Genomic DNA, 16,156 nt, shown 5'->3' with positions numbered 1-16,156 from the left:
TGGTGACTAGTTAGGATTGCCAAGGAGAGCATCTCATTGGCATCATGTCGTAGGATTACCTCGGTAGCTTTTTTTCCGAAACAAAGGAACAAATATTTTTTAGAATATCTTACCTTTCTTATGTTTTCAGTAATAATTCTGTTAAGTTTTAAAAGAAAAGCTGTGCTTAGGATCCTTTACCCATAATACATTTAAAAGAGCTTATTATTATCTATACATCTGCTGGCTGTGGTTTTTCTTGTTTTATGTTTTTTACTTGACTTGCATATAGGAAATAATAGTTTATTTTAAGACTGTGTCAGGAATTGGTTCGTTTGCTATTGCGTTGTCAGAAAGGTTGCTCTATATTAACATGATAATGTGTTTATATTTCTTCCATGTTTAAATACTTACGTTTAATGTCCAGTTAATTTCTCAGTCATTCATAAGTATATTAATTTCTGTAGGTCATGTATTCTTAAATAATTTTATTGTCTGTCCTTTGAAAATTCTTTCCATATCCTGCTGTTATATGAATATTGGAGCTAGACATACAATCCTAATAATAGTCTTGATAATCTAATTTCTGTTTTATTTTCTTCTTGGATTTGTCTGTAATATTTAAACATATAAAGCAAAAATAGATAGGAGATTTTTATTCCGTTCTTGCATCATTTACAATGTTATCATCTGCTCACTGCAAGGAGCCTTTTGCTGTTCGTTTCTCCCTTCCCCTTCTTGTAGGTTGTTCTGTTCTCCTTATTTTTGTTACTTGCTGTGCAATAATAATTTGTTAATTCTTACTGTACCTTTCATGTAGACCTAATACTGCTGGCAAAAATCTTGCAGTCTTACTGTCTTCTTTCACATGATTTATCTCATTCCATGGTGTCTGCTGTGACGCTGACCAGGGGGAAGAAATCCCCTTAATATTTCATTCTTTGTGAGGAGGTTCGGTTTTTCACACTTGCTTTGTCAGGGGCTGTAGTGTATGACTCCTGCAGAAGCAGGAAAGCTGTTCATTTCTTGGAGGGAACAAAAAACGAAAAAATATTTACCAAATGGTGTTATGTGATTTTTGAGTGGTACCAAAAGTTTTGAATGTCTTATATGTGCTTATTTTGCAATTCAGTAATAGAGTTAATAAGGTGTGACCACGTAATTAAGTCCTAAAATCATAGAATTTTTTGGAAGGGACCTTACAGACCATCTAGACTAGGTTGCTCAGAGCCCCATCCCACCTGGCCTTGAATACTTCCAGGGAGGGGGCATCTGTCACCTCTCTGGGTAACTATGCCAGGGTTTTACCACCCTTGCTGTAAAGAATGTCTTTCTCATACCGAATCTAAATCTACCCTCTTTTAGTTTAGGGCCATTATCCCGTGTCCTGTCGCAGCAGGCTCTGCTGAAAAGCCTGTCCCCATCTTTCTTGTAAGCCCCTTTCAGTGCAGAAAAGCCACAATAAGGTCTCCCTGGAGCCTTGTGTTCTCCAGGCCGAAGAGCCCCAACTCTCTCTGCCTTTCCTCACAACAGAGGTGTTGCAGCCCTTGGATCATGGCTGTGGCCTCCTCTAGCCCCGCTCCAACAGCTCCAGGTCTGTCCTGTGCTGAGGGCTCCAGAGCTGGACGCAGGACTCACGGGGGCGTAGGAGGGTGTCTCACCAGAGCAGGGCAGAGGGGCAGAATCCACTCCCTCGCCCTGCTACCCACGCTGCTGGGGATTGAGCCCAGCGTACGGTTGGCCTTCTGGGCTGTGAGTGCACGTTGCTGGGTCATGCTGAGCTTCTCGTCAACCAGCACCCCCAAGTCCTTCTCCGGGGGGCCTGCTCTCAGTCCATTCTCTGCCCAGCCTGTATTTGTGCTTGGGATTGCCCCAGTCCAGGTGCAGGACCTTGCACTTGACCTTGTTGAACTTCTGAGTTTCGCACAGGCCCACATCTCAAGCCTGTCAGGTCCCTCTGGATGGCATCCCTTCCCTCCAGCGGGTTGACCGCACCACACAGCTTGGTGTCATCAGCAAATTACTGAGGGTGTGCTCAGTCCCACTGTCGGCATCGCTGACAAGGATGTTAAACTTTATTGATGTTCAAGTCCGTTTTGCTACACTTGCAGATGTTAGACCAAATGCATTCTTGATGTAATCTGCAAGGGATGGTAAAAACATCAGTTCTTACTCTGTGATCGCAAATATGGTTTGCCAGGTTTCTTTGTCTTGTGTTGTTGGGGTACAGCCTTTCGCCATGAATAAGTAGTCTCCAGGTGCTACTGTGATTACATATATAGTGGAAAATGAAATTGTTACGGTTCTTTAACTAGATGTTGACAGCATTTCTGAGTACTTATTTTTATCAGTTTGATCCCATATATCCATATTTGCACGGTAGGCATTTTAGGCTTATGTCAAGTCTCTATGAGTTAACTCATTGTTTTACAGCCCTTTGAACTAAAGCCATAGATGTTTTCTTGAGATACATAAGTAATTTAGATTGAAATTTGGTGCAGGTTTCAGTTCTGAAAGTATATTATCCCTTTTGTATTAAGAAAAACAACATTTTCTGCTTCTTCTGTTCTATTGCAGTATCACTGGGATTCTGCTATATTTGGAGCAAGAAAATGCTGGGGGTTTGGATCATGGTTTCTTTTTGTGGTTTTGGCAGTCTTCATTTACTTATTTCTGCTTTGAATTGGTAACTTCAAAGCTAGCAGAAGTGTGTAGAGTAGTATAAATGTTTTTGTCATAGCTTGGTTGTCATTCTTAACACTTCTGCTTTGTGGTTTGTTTTTTTTTTTATACCAGATGTAAACCTCAGCGTTAGGTAGTGCAACTCTAATGTCTTGTTAGTTCTTAACTATGAGTTAAAGCTCAGTAAACCGTTTGTGTCGAAGTAAGATTTAGCCTTACCTGCAGAGGTAATAGATGCTGCAGAATGTGCAGTCACATAAAAGTTTAACTATTAGAAAGAATAAATGTTCCTTTTTAGCTTCTGTCTGAAAGATTGTTACAATGTAGCTGAGATTCTCTATGAGACTTTATCATAAACTCAGACGGAAATGAGAGGAAAGTGAATGATTCTGGGATGTGAAATTATGTTCACTGAGTCCATTTCTGGCACAGCTGCGCTTGTAATACTGGGGAAGTGACAGTTCGCTTTATTTAAAAGGAGACAAAGAGTTCTTGTAAATTTTTTAAAATATGTTTTTATTTTAACTGAGCTAATACATGACAAAATATAGAGGATGAATCAACGTGCCAAACTGGATTCTAAAGTATTCTAAACCTTTTTACCACAACTTTGTGGTGGATCAAGATCATTGCCTTTCTTTCAGAGAGGACCAGCAAATGCCTGGAGAGGAATCACTGCACTCTTTAGTTCTCATGCTGATCTGCTTGTTGACATTACTCAAAGAATTTTCTCTGACCATTTTCTTATCTGAAAATGGGAATAATGGTGCTTATCTACTTTGTGTGGTATTGAAATTTAATAAAATAACGAAAAAGAGCCAGTTACTATTCTTACAGGAAAGATGAAGGTTAGTTAATAATAGCTTGTTCCAAGAGGTTGTAAGTGTTCCTCAGGAAGAAGAGATTGAAGGTAAGAAGTCAAGTGAAGGTAGTGGGTAAAAGTAATTCCTGAAATCTCGATTGCTAAGAAATTAAAGCACTGAGAGACCCTTAATACACAGCTTTTCCCCCCAGTAAACATCATACTGACTGGAAGCAGCTAGCTGTCTGGCACCATGAACAAAAAGAGAACAATTTGTGTACAGTCAGTCACCTGTCTGTGTTTAAAGAGCACGGAGGATCCCTATGTAGCTGATTTTAGTCAACATTGCTATGGTGACTATGGCTGGAAAGATACTTCCTGTGGAAGTGAAGGTGCTGGTTTCCCTCTTCTGCTTGGTTGTTAGTGATTTTATGCTTGGCATAACTGTCTACAGTTGTTTTGTTTTCTCCCTTTCTCAAAAGGAGCAGGAATCCTTAAATTATCTAAACCTATGAATGTGTTGCAGACTGAAACAGTTCGATAGGCAGGTGATTTCATATTAGTTTACACTTCAACATCGTCTGGGGCTAAGATAAATTCTTGTGTTCAGGATGAGGAATGTTAGGCTTTCATTCCCGAGTAGTCATTCCACATTGTGTGGCTTAATTTTGAAATAGCAATTTTCTTAAGGTGTTCCGATTGTTTCTGTCTAGTGGATGTTGTAAGGAACACACCTCAGTCTGTAAGTATACTGGATCTGTACACTGAAGTAAAGATACAGCTTGAAATTTCCAGTTTCTATATTACTGCAATATAAACCAACCTGATTTATGCAAGAAATTATTCTGGATACAGCTTGTGCTTTGGCTTAGCCATAGTAAAGGTTCCTTGAAGTTCTTCTGGCATATGCTTCTGTACAGTAATTAACAGTATGTGCATATGTAGCTGTATAATATACTCTGAAAAAGTATGTGTGAAATCATCAAGTGTAACATGATACAGCTATACAAAGAATGTGTCTCAAAACTTACCGTAATCTAACATTTTTCATGTTTCCAGTGTTTTAAATGTGATTTTAGCATATTTTGCTTACATCTTTGCTCTGAAAACTATAAATCACAGACTTGTCTCAGAAAATGTATAGTTGGATTAGAAAGAATTTGCTAGATTATGAGATCCAGCACTTAATGTTACTGGATATAAGGCTGTTCTTTCCCTATTACTCATTGATCAAGTGCCACTTTAAAACAATCACTTATTGTACTTGTTACTTCTTTGAGGAGGCTGTTGTAGAATGTCAGTCCTTTGGTTTAAAAACCTCCTGCTTATTCCAGGCCAAATGTATTGTTGGCTAGTTAATATCTATTTCTTATTTTGCTAGTGTTGTGCCTCATCTTAAATACATCCTTATCCCAACATAAAGTTTAATGCCCTAAACTTTTTCAGAGAGAGCAAACCTTTACGTCTGCTGCTTTTAAGTGCTAAACAGGATACTCATGTAATTTCTTAAAAGAGCATTTTCTTTTATTTTCATTTTTCATAACTGTGTTAATAGTTGTACAGTTGTTGTACTTGTTCTGTAACATGTTTTATTCCATTTATTGCGAATGCTTTTGATGATTGCACTACTGTTTTCCGGATACTTGATGGGATTTTGTAAGACTACTGTGTTCTGGGGTCATCTGTACCTTTTTTCCACCATTAGATCACCTCAGCCCATTCATTTGTTGACAGAATAAGACACCGACTCTCTCTAACTTTGCATTCAGTTATGTATTAATTTGTAGTCCTCTTTGCCAGCTTGTTTTTCCAAGTTTCCTCTAGCTCTGAATTCCATTCTCTTTTCCTTTGTACCTGGGATTTTATCTCGTGTTTAGAATTCTAACTTCTATGCAGGTTACAGTTAATGTAGTGTTGTGTGGTGAGAACCAACTAAAATCTGTGAGACATGGTGTATATTGCATACTGTTTACATGGGATATGAATGTCTGTGTGATTTTATGTATTATGTTTGCTTCCTTGATATACTCAGTGCTTTTATTGTCTGTTTTCCTCGCAGCCGGTTGCTGAACCAATTCCCATCTGCAGTTTCTGCCTTGGTACAAAAGAGCAAAATCGGGAGAAGAAACCTGAAGAGCTGATCTCTTGTGCTGACTGTGGCAACAGTGGTAGGTGACCATTTGTGGTGCTGCTAGTAGTAACCTGTCCACTTGAGATGGAAGAGCTTGGTATAGGGACTGCTACTGACCTGTACACATGAGGAGTATGCATCTCATAATAACCTTGCCACTTGAGACAGAGAAGTCTAGTATAGTGACTACTCCTGACCCATATGTATGAGAAGTATGCATCTATGGCACATAATACAGTTAGGTCAGCTGAATCTCATGCTCCCAGAGCAGAGACAGTTAAGTTAACCTAACACAAATACTTTGGCTCCCGGAGGTTTCTTTAAAAATGTGGTAATGATGACCAGTCTTCACATGTTTCTCAATTCAGTTACGAATAATTATCTGGTGTTCTTTTGCATGTGGGCCTGCCACTTGCTGTCTAGGGTGTTGGCTTTGTGTTACAAGTGAGCAAGAATAGAAGCACTTAAAATAGGAGTATCTGGATAGCCAGAATTCTGCATAGGAATACATAATTGATAAAGTAATCTCTCTCTGAGCTATCTGTGAGTGTTAACAGCAGTGGAATGGTTTTACTGCTATAATTTTCTCCTTTTTCTGTAGGTCATCCGTCCTGTTTGAAGTTCTCTCCAGAGTTGACAGTTCGAGTGAAAGCCTTGCGATGGCAGTGTATTGAGTGCAAAACATGCAGTTCCTGTCGAGATCAGGGCAAAAATGCTGTGAGTACAGTGGAATATGGACTGAATGAAGAGGATATCAGTCTAGTGGATGTTCAGTTAAAATGCAAAATAAAATCATTCTAGAGTCAAATATTTGCAGCTGTTGTTTGAGTCTGTTAGTCTGAGACCTGTGAAATACCATGATGTGTCTGTAGTTGGAAACTATGTGTGTGTTGTCTGAGATTGCGACAAATTAATGGAGGGCTTGATGCTGATGCAGTTCTAAAGAGAGATTAACTTTATCTCTCTTCAACAGGATAACATGCTATTTTGTGACTCATGTGACCGTGGCTTTCACATGGAGTGCTGTGACCCCCCACTTACCAGGATGCCAAAAGGTAAGGACTTTGTGATGGAAAGAGTAATTTAAGATGGTGTTGGAAGAGATCGGTGGGTAGAAAGTGCTTCCACATATTTAGTCCTCTTTTAGCCTCATGTAGCTTGTTCTTTGCAGCATTTTTTCAGGTATTAGAAACTAGAGAAGGGTCAGAGCTTCACATTCGGATTTTCCACTGTCTCCTGCTTCTGTACAGTACTGTCTGAGAAGGGTTTTGAAAAAAGTCTTTTAGATTTGAGGGAATAGAAGTGATCCTTGCAGATTAAAATGATTAGCTTCCGTTTGAATGGATAGCCTTGTACAAAAGAAAGAGATGGGCTTCTAAGTTTTTTGCAGTTGTAATCCATTTGGACAGCAGAGAATCCTGAAGTACAACCAAACTTCACTTTTCCATCAGAAATCAGCTTATCTGTGGAAGATTCTTCCCTGGTAGTTAGAAGATAATTTTCCTATAAAAGATAGTTGGAAGTAGTGTAGTTGTAAGCAGAATATGGGATAATTAAATGTGTTACTTTTTTATGGTTCTGATAATGTGCTATGAATTAAAGAGACGTTGTGGGGAGTATATTTGGGGTAGGTGAGGGTTGGAATTAATAGGACTTGAGTTTAGATTGCTGGAACATACACATAGTATCTCTTACATGTATATGTGATAATTGGGGCATTTGGTACTGTTCCTGCCCTTTCTGTCGGAAGGCCTGGGGCCTGTAATGCTTCTGTTTGTCCTGTACAGATGTCCCTTGCATTCAGTGATGGGGACTTGTGTCTTATAGGTATGTGGATATGTCAAATATGTCGGCCACGGAAGAAAGGAAGGAAACTTTTACACAAGAAGGCAGCACAGATAAAACGACGCTATGCTAACCCAATAGGACGTCCCAAGAACAGGTTAAAGAATCAAAGTACAACGTAAGTCTCTCTATAAGAAGGAGTGAGGTGTGGGATTCTGTAGAGCAGTGGGTATTTCTGAAGTGTCTCGTCTACTCTGTGAGAAGAGTTACAATTAAGAGCTTTTCGTTATTCTTGAATACAGAATTTCTGAAGAGTGCTGTGAAAGACTAGAAGTAATAGCAGTGCTTCTTTTTGCCTAGATTTTTTACTCTTTGTAATAACACCATTTAGTTTAGAAGTATTCTTTATAGTCAGAGATGAATTTTGCTGTTCGTGTCAAGTCAACTGTGCTGGATGGCTGCTTCTTCAGCATAATTGTTTTGCTTTGCATTTCTCAAGAACCCTTTCTGATGTTTAGAGAAACAAAATAATCTACAATAAAGCATGTGAGGTGGTTGTTTGATGTGTATTTAATCTGACACTGCTGCCAGAAAATATTTGGCCCGTTTCTGCTTCCATTCCACGTGTTCCTGCGTTTGTGAAGCACTATATTGTGCTGGGACAGATTGTGTGGCCTTGTCCTGGTGGTTGTGGGCTAGCCAGTCATCAGGGAATTGGATTTTGGTGGGTGGGAATTCTTTGGATAACTGCAGCCAGAGTAATTTCCTTGAATTAAGGTTGCTCTGCAGTGCTTGTAGTGATGCAGCACTATTAACTGTACAGGGAACAAAACCATGAAGGAGCATGTCACAATAACTTCTGTTTTGGGCATCAGATCAGCGTAAAAAAAAAGTTGAACTACCACTTGATTCTAACCAATAGCACCAAAGGATATTTTGGAAAAAAAACTTACGAAGTTTAATGCTTACAAAAACATAGAGGGAATGTCTCTTAAACATCTTAATCTTTTTCAGTGTGTGTGTGATACCTTTGCTTAGAGGAACTCCGGATATAATTCAGGGGGGCAGAAGGAAAGCTAGCTATCTGCTATTGCTGCCTTGTGTCTTTTAATTTTGATTTGATGATTTATTCACAATTTCTTTGCTCTTGTTCCATCATTTCACTTGCAAAATATATCCACAGAATTACGCATGGATGCTTAGTTTGTCTTTTTAGGAAAAAACAGCCTACTTCTATCCTCTTAGCTGCAAAGATCGTAGCTAAAAACAGTCAGCTTCCTAAAACAGCAGTTGGTCTAGGGCAATCCCTCTGAGAATTGGTAAATACTCAGTTATCTCAACAGAGTTTTAAAATTTCCAGCCTGAAAGGTGGCAGCTGGTTGGAGATCAACACTGATTTCTGATAAGATGACTATCAGTGGTATAGGTTCTTAGCCAATGTGCATGTCCTGCATGCATTAACTTTCTATGTAGTTCTTACAACAATTTCCTATCAGTACAGAAACTTTGGCAAATGACAAATGTAAATGTTTTATGACTGCATAAATCGAAACCTTCTCTGCAATGTATTGATTCTGGCTACTGATTTTAAATTTTAATGTTACATTAAATTTGGTGAAAATCTATTGTTTATACTCAAATGAATTGCCCATAATGTTCAATATGGAGAATAGTAGTACAGTACTTCTAAGGAGATGTTTAGAATCCTGGCTCCTCTAGGGTACACAGGCTCCTTCATTATGAAATTCTTCAGTTCATGTTTAGCTTCTGTGTGACTGATAAACAAGTAGAGAAGATGCTAGTCCGCTTTGCAACCCAAAACAAACCACCTCACCAGATCTTCTGACCATATCTTTACCCTTCTTATTCTTTAGATCAAAAGGCCCTTTCAGCAAAGTTCGAACTGGCCCTGGTCGAGGTCGGAAGCGTAAGATTGCTCTGTCCAGCCAATCGGCATCATCAGAAGGAGGATACCTGGAGCAGACAGACGTCTTGGACTTCTGCAGAGATGGCAGCACCGCCTTGAAGTTTAACAAGAAAACCAAAGGGCTTATAGATGGACTTACTAAATTCTTCACTCCCTCCCCTGATGGACGGAAAGCTCGAGGGGAAGTGGTAGACTATTCTCAGCAGTATAGGATCAGGAAGAAGGGTACCAGGAAATCTAGTACTTCAGAATGGCTCACAGGTAAAGATTTTTCACCCTGCCAATGTAAGTATTGTGTACACCAAGAAAATGTGCAAAGGCGAGGATGTTGAAGTGACTAAAATTGTTAGAGGCTGGAAACTTTTAGCTGAAAGTTAACACTCAAATGCAGTTATCTGTGGTGCATTGAGGTAGAATACCATTTGGAAAAAGGAAGCGACCTAGAGACCTTTGCCTCTTTGTATATGATGGCAAAGTGTGATGAGGGATTAAATGATTACTGTGAGAGTAAAATGCCTTTTGGTAACGAGGGGCTTGCAGATAGCCCTAGGAAATGTGCTAAGTAATGTCACATATGAAAGATGTAAAGTAGGCAGTGGTTAATAAAAATGGAACAGCGAGGTAGAAGCGTGAAACGGGAAACGGAGAATTAAAACCAGCCTGACGGATCCATGAGTTTCCGATGTATGGTATAGGCTCGCATGCAGACATTTCTGAATTTTCTCAGCCATAGGGGAGCCTGCTTTGTGCAGTTTGGCACCTTTTTTCTGGAAAGCATCCCTTATTTTGAACTCAGTTCTGCTTTCCTTGTTTTCTTATCTAGCTTAAGACAATCTATGACTGGAACTTGATTTAATCTCTGTATTCAGATCTTTACAGTCGTGTTGAAGAGTTTCATAACTTGAATTGTTCCGAAGCAAGCAGTGGAAAATATTCCACAGTAATATACAAGGTTTACAGCTTTGGAATACTTACTTGCATTAGCCTGGCTGGTGCTGAAAGAACAGTCATGTATCTTAGTGCTTTGGGGGTGAGGTGAAGTGTCTTGTGGGTTTTGTTTGCTTTTTTTGTGGAAGGGGTGTTTATTGGGTGATGAATGTAAGTGTCCTGGTTTTGGTTGCACCAGATATGGCACTTAAATAGTTGTGATCCTTGTTTGTGAGAAAAGAGCATAGTGCTAAGCCATTTATCCAAAATCTGAATACAGCCAGGTGTTTGTCGCTGCATTAAAAAGCAAGTACTCCTTTGTAAATGTAGGTGAAGACAATTTTCTTTCTCATTTACAGACAATCAGGATGGCTGGGATGGAAAACAGGAAAATGAGGAGCGTTTTTTTGGGAGCCAGGATGTCTTAACTGAGAAAGACATGGAGTTGTTTAGAGATATTCAGGAACAAGCACTGCAGGTAAAGTTAAATTTTCAGTGTCCGACAGTAAATACCAGATTTATAAAAGAAATTTAAACAAACCCAAAAAACTGACCCCAACCCAACAAGAAAAACCAACAAGACATACAGACTGTGGGACTCTTTTCTAGCAGCATGGGTTACGTAGGGCCTCTGGCTGATTAAAACATTCTTTTTTGAGATACTTTAACTCCTTATGGAACAGGATAGGGCATTACTGTGTGTGTCTTTGTGCACATATGTGCATATACACATACGTGTAATGTGTGTATCTACCTGTACATTTCAGTAACTTGAATGGTCTTATGACTTAACTCCTTCTGAAGCCAAAGGGGTCGATTGAATTTATGCAGTGACTTCACTGAACAGTGCTTCACTAAGTGTAACTGTCCTTTTAAATTTCTCCAGGTATTAGACTTCTGTTTGCTTACCTATGATTCTGATGTAGTCTGGTTTGATTCCGTTATACCAAATATAGTCTCTGTACCAAGAGAGTTAATGACCATGAATTGTGGCAAGACTGAACTGCCTGCACCATGTGTGTGATAAACCAGACTAAGATGAAGTGCTGTTAACTCTTTTATTGAGGTGCAAATACAACACTACTGTATAACACTGCGTATTTCAAACTCTGTTACGGGATTGATTTTAAAAAAAACTCAGCGTGTGCATCATTGAGTAAATCGCACATGAGAGCTTGTGACCATAATTATTTTTTAGAAAAATAACTGAAGATCTAAAATGAAAGCAATGGAAATATACCCAGAACAGAGAAAATATTAATCTCCAAACATCTGCTTAGGAAAAGGAACAAGTTTTGGAGATATTCCCTCAACCCCCACGTGGGAAAAATTCTTGTTGTAGATTTAATACTTTAAGGTGGCTAGTTGGTTGGTTTTGGTAAGAAAAGGGTTGACCGGAGTTGTCATGCAGCTGATACAGGGACTCTGCGCATGTACACTGAGCTAACTGCCTCACCAAAGAAAATGGAAATACAGTGACATATCAAAGGCTTTTGAGTGAGCTGAGGAAAAGGTACTGCATATTAAATGTTCAAGAAGAAAGTCATTCAGAGCTATCTGCAGCTAGCAGAGAGGCTGAAGCAGTCATCTGCTGTTGAAGGCTTTCTTCCAATGACTGGTGTGCGAACAGTTGTGTGGGAGCTGGGTCTCTACTGGGCATTCATTTGGAGGAGGGGTTTGTTGCTGAAAAGAAGGCACAGGTGCAGGACTTATTGTTGTAGGTGCATATTACTCTATTTTCTTTAAGACTTCTCAGATGCCTGTGGTATTTGTGTTTGTTATTGACCTATTGTACTGGGCGATAATAGTGATTCATTTGAAACTACAGTGCAGGAAGTGCTTATAGCAGTTATAGCTGTAAAGAGCTGCCCTCGTAAACTGCTGTTTTGGTGATTTCTTCTGCCATAGAGTGAAATTCTTGTGTTGTGTGCAACCTTGTATCAGTTACCAAAAATGCAGAGGTTGTTTTTTCCTTTCCTCATGGAACTCTCACAAATAGCAAAAGCTTCTAGCACCCAAGATTGTGCTTGTTTAATAATGTTGTCTTAATATTTTTTCTTAAATACTAGGGAGTTTGTTGTTATTAAATCTAGCTTTTGAGTTGAAGTAAGATAAATTGACTCTTTTATCTAGTTTCTGTCCTAGTAGGTAGCCTAACATGAAAGGAGAAGCCTAAGCAATAAATCTGTAAACTGAAGGGGAAAAAAGTAATGAAGTGGTTGTGGATCATATACAGGTAGTAAGCTCGTAAGACCTTATTTGGCTGACTACTGAAATATTCTCTGTCGTCTGAGTAAGAATAGAAACAAACATGAGTCGGTTACTGATGGCTCTGTTTGGAGCTCTTTGATTAAATAGTTTCATAGGAGGTTAATGTCCTTTTTCACGTACATAATGCTCCTTAAAAAGTGTATGCTTAGGATTAGATTCTGCGGTGACTGCTGCTGCCTACACCAGTCCCTCTTAGGAAACTTAGAAAAATGTTGATTTTGAATATTAGCCTTTCAAACCCTAAACCATTGTCCTGTGTATAGCTATTTCATTCTGCTACCTTAAATTTGCATATAGGTAATTCACTGGCACTCTTCACATTAGTTTCTGACCTCCTGCATGAAACATGGTCTCATTTGTTAATAGGTTTGCAGTCCAGATGGTTCATATGAAAGTGCAAGGACAGTGGGAATATTTGGATTTTTAATAGTGTGAGTGACAGTCTTTTGAGAGAAAATCTTCATAAAATGACAAAACATTTGTGTACTTAAAAGCAGAGCATTTAGTTCCCTTGGGTTTAGTTCCCATCAAATAAGAATTACTATTAGAGTAACTCCCAGTGGGGAAGTTGTGTAAGTAATTTACAAATATTATATTTCCTTTTTTTCTTCTTCTAATAAATAAGTTGAGGTTTTTCTGTAAGTCTTCTGCACTCATGATGATAAGCAGATAGCCATACCCTGAATATTGTATTGGTGAATACTACATTCACAGTAGTACACATAGTCTCAGAGCTCAGAAGACACTGACGTGTTGTGTTAGATATTTGAATGTTCCAGATTTTAACCTCAGGAGCAATTTATTTGTTTCTGTTCTTGGCTGTTGAAATAACAAGAAAGGAAATAGCAACAGGACTGAAAAAAAGATTGTATTAAATTTTGCTGTGTACTAATGAGTATTTAAAACTACGACATGCAACAGTGTGAAAGGTAGCAGAGGTATGTGGTATGACAATGCTTGCTAATTCTTGCTTTTTCTGAATAACAAGCTTGCTTGAAGTATGGCTGGTACTGGTTTTTAGTGTCAGAAAGCAATGTCTGCATCTTCCGAATTCTCTGTGAGTTTGAGTAAGATGGACTGTGTAGATAAGGATGTTTTAATTTATTTCAGCTTGGAAGTCTTTCACTTGGAAATTCACAAATTTTTCCCCCCCCCCCCCCCCTTGCATAGAAAGTAGGGGTGACTGGGCCTCCCGATCCACAAGTCCGATGCCCTTCTGTCATTGAATTTGGCAAGTATGAAATTCAGACCTGGTACTCCTCCCCGTATCCACAGGAATACTCGAGGTATGACCGAACATTCTTCTCCTTTGTTCTGCTTCAGTGTTTATGGGAAAGCTGTACTCCAGCAGGCGTAGAAATCTTAAGAAGATTCTATCTGAATGTAGGACAGAAGCAAAGTAGGCATAATCCAGATACTTTTCATGGTAGCTGATAGATGTCTTAAGGTCTTTTTAGGCTGAGTCAAAAAGTTGATAAGCTCTCTGCAACAACCTGCATATGCTGTGAGCGTTCGAACTGCCACAGGAGTATATGATTAGATGAATTCCCAAAGAACTGACATATTCCACGCTCTGAGGAGGGAGCAGCATCAGCTAAATGACCTGCCTCCTTTATATGTTGAAAGGCCACGATAAGGTCTCCCCGGAGCCTGCTCTGCTCCAAGCTGAGCAACCCCAGCTCTCTTAGCCTTTCCTCACAGGAGAGGTGTTTCAACCTGTGGAACCTTTGGATTATTTTTGTGGCCATCCTCTGGATTTATTCTAGCAGGTCCATGTCTTTTACGAGGACCCCAGACCTGGATGCAGGACTCCAGGTGGGGTCTCACCAGAGAGAAGGAGAGGGGCAGTCGCTTCCCTCAGCCTGCTGGCCATGCTTCTTTGGATGCAGCCCAGGATGTGGTTGGCTTTTTGGACTGCAGGCACACGTTGCTGGCTCATGTCCAATTTTTCATCCACCAGTGTCTCCAAGTCATTCTTGGCAGGGCTGCGCTCAATCCATTCATCCCTCAGTCTATTGATGCTGGAGGTTGCCCTGACCCAGGTGCAGGACCCCACACTTGGCCTTGTTGAACTTCACAGTTCACATGGGCCCACTCCACCAGCTTGTCAGGGTTCCTCCGGATGCCATCCCTTCCCTCCAGTGAATCAGCTGCAGCACTCCTCATGATAAAAAATAATAAGCTTGTTTAGGGAATAGGGTGTTACCTGTGTGTTGAATGATTTGATTAGAAATGGCTGTGTACTATTTATGTGAGTTGAAAGAGAAAAATAAATAGAAATTTCCCAGGAATTACTTAGATGTATTTTTAGCTCTATGTAGTTCAGCACAGCTAAAGAAGAAATCTTTATTGTTACACGTTTTGGCATCTGAAAGACTGTTCTACTGTGAGGCACGTGTAGTTGTTTTGATGTTCTCTTGCTTAAGAGCTTTGCAAATTGTCTAAACGGCAAACTCTCAGAACTTTAACTTGATTCAGAAAGAGTAATAAATTCTAAGGGCCATAGCTAGAGAGAGAAAATCAAATAAAACTCGTTATTCTACCATTTAATGAAAGCATGTGGTCTGTCATGAGGAATTATTCTAGGTCTGCTAAAGACATTGAAGGTAACTGAAAGTAGCGTCCCTGCCCAAGCTAGAGTGTGTAAATGGAGTTAAATCACGACAATATCAGGACACTTGCATTCAAACTGTTCATGTCAATATAGTATGTAAATATAAAATAGTTTTCAAGCAAACAGATAGATGGTGTTGTGACCCATTGCTCAGGAGTACATACAGCTGTCTGTTAGGAGGAGGGAAGGGAGACAATAGGAATTGTTTATCTAATCCATCCTAGCGTCACTAGTGCAAAACTGGAGGGATTTTTTGCTATTTTTTCTATGATTTTAATCAATGCATATATTTCTTCTGACATGATACTGTAAAAGTAATTATGTGGGACATAAAGTATATTTTTTTTAATATGCCTTTGTTAGAGAATAAATGCCATGACTTTAAGTATGATAGAATGATAAAATCATTAAGGTTGGAAAAGACCTCTAAGATCATGAAGTCCAACCTTCAACCCAACACCAACAATGGTAAGGTGATTTTGGCCTGATTAGCACATACACAAGGTCACTATATACTAGGTTTGTTTTCATCAAGTTAGCTCTATGCAGAAGTGAGGAATTTATACAAAAGTCTGTATCTTCAGTCTTTGATCCTTCTTTATCTTCGCTTACAGGCTACCCAAGTTGTACCTATGTGAATTCTGTCTAAAGTATATGAAAAGCAGAACGATTCTCCAACAGCATATGAAAAAATGTGGCTGGTTTCATCCTCCAGCCAATGAAATTTACAGAAAAAACAATATTTCAGTCTTTGAGGTAAGTTAGAAAACTAAGCCACTTACTTTTGTCTATAAAATAGGGTCTTTAGCATCCAATCATGTGACAAGTTTTCCATAGCCCTAAAGGTCTTCATTCTTGAAGCATTCAGTCGCTAAGAGTGAAGAACTACAAGCAAGCGGCGGGAGCTGACCTCATGTATAGATTACTCATCCATAAAACATATGCGAAGGCTCACTTTGTAAAAATGCTTTTTCATTTTAGGTAAATGAATTTTATGTTCTCTCTTAAGCTAATGAATGTAGCAGTAACTTGGCCATG

General features: G+C 39.3%; 1 protein-coding gene across 1 annotated transcript in view; it reads left to right on the top strand.

Annotated features, from left to right (window-relative positions):
- KAT6A (lysine acetyltransferase 6A) overlaps positions 1–16,156 on the top strand; it is a 51,615-nt gene that overhangs the window by 15,808 nt on the left and 19,651 nt on the right. The window contains exons 4-11 of the mRNA XM_075444582.1: positions 5,523–5,631; positions 6,196–6,311; positions 6,568–6,649; positions 7,422–7,557; positions 9,254–9,567; positions 10,593–10,711; positions 13,675–13,790; positions 15,733–15,874. Of these exons, the coding sequence (XP_075300697.1) occupies positions 5,523–5,631; positions 6,196–6,311; positions 6,568–6,649; positions 7,422–7,557; positions 9,254–9,567; positions 10,593–10,711; positions 13,675–13,790; positions 15,733–15,874 (1,134 nt within the window). The remainder of the gene's footprint in view (positions 1–5,522; positions 5,632–6,195; positions 6,312–6,567; positions 6,650–7,421; positions 7,558–9,253; positions 9,568–10,592; positions 10,712–13,674; positions 13,791–15,732; positions 15,875–16,156) is intronic.

This window comes from Opisthocomus hoazin, chromosome 28 (genome assembly GCF_030867145.1).
Source record: "Opisthocomus hoazin isolate bOpiHoa1 chromosome 28, bOpiHoa1.hap1, whole genome shotgun sequence".
In the NCBI taxonomy this organism is placed as follows: domain Eukaryota; kingdom Metazoa; phylum Chordata; class Aves; order Opisthocomiformes; family Opisthocomidae; genus Opisthocomus; species Opisthocomus hoazin.
This window is presented reverse-complemented; position numbering and strand designations above follow the sequence as displayed.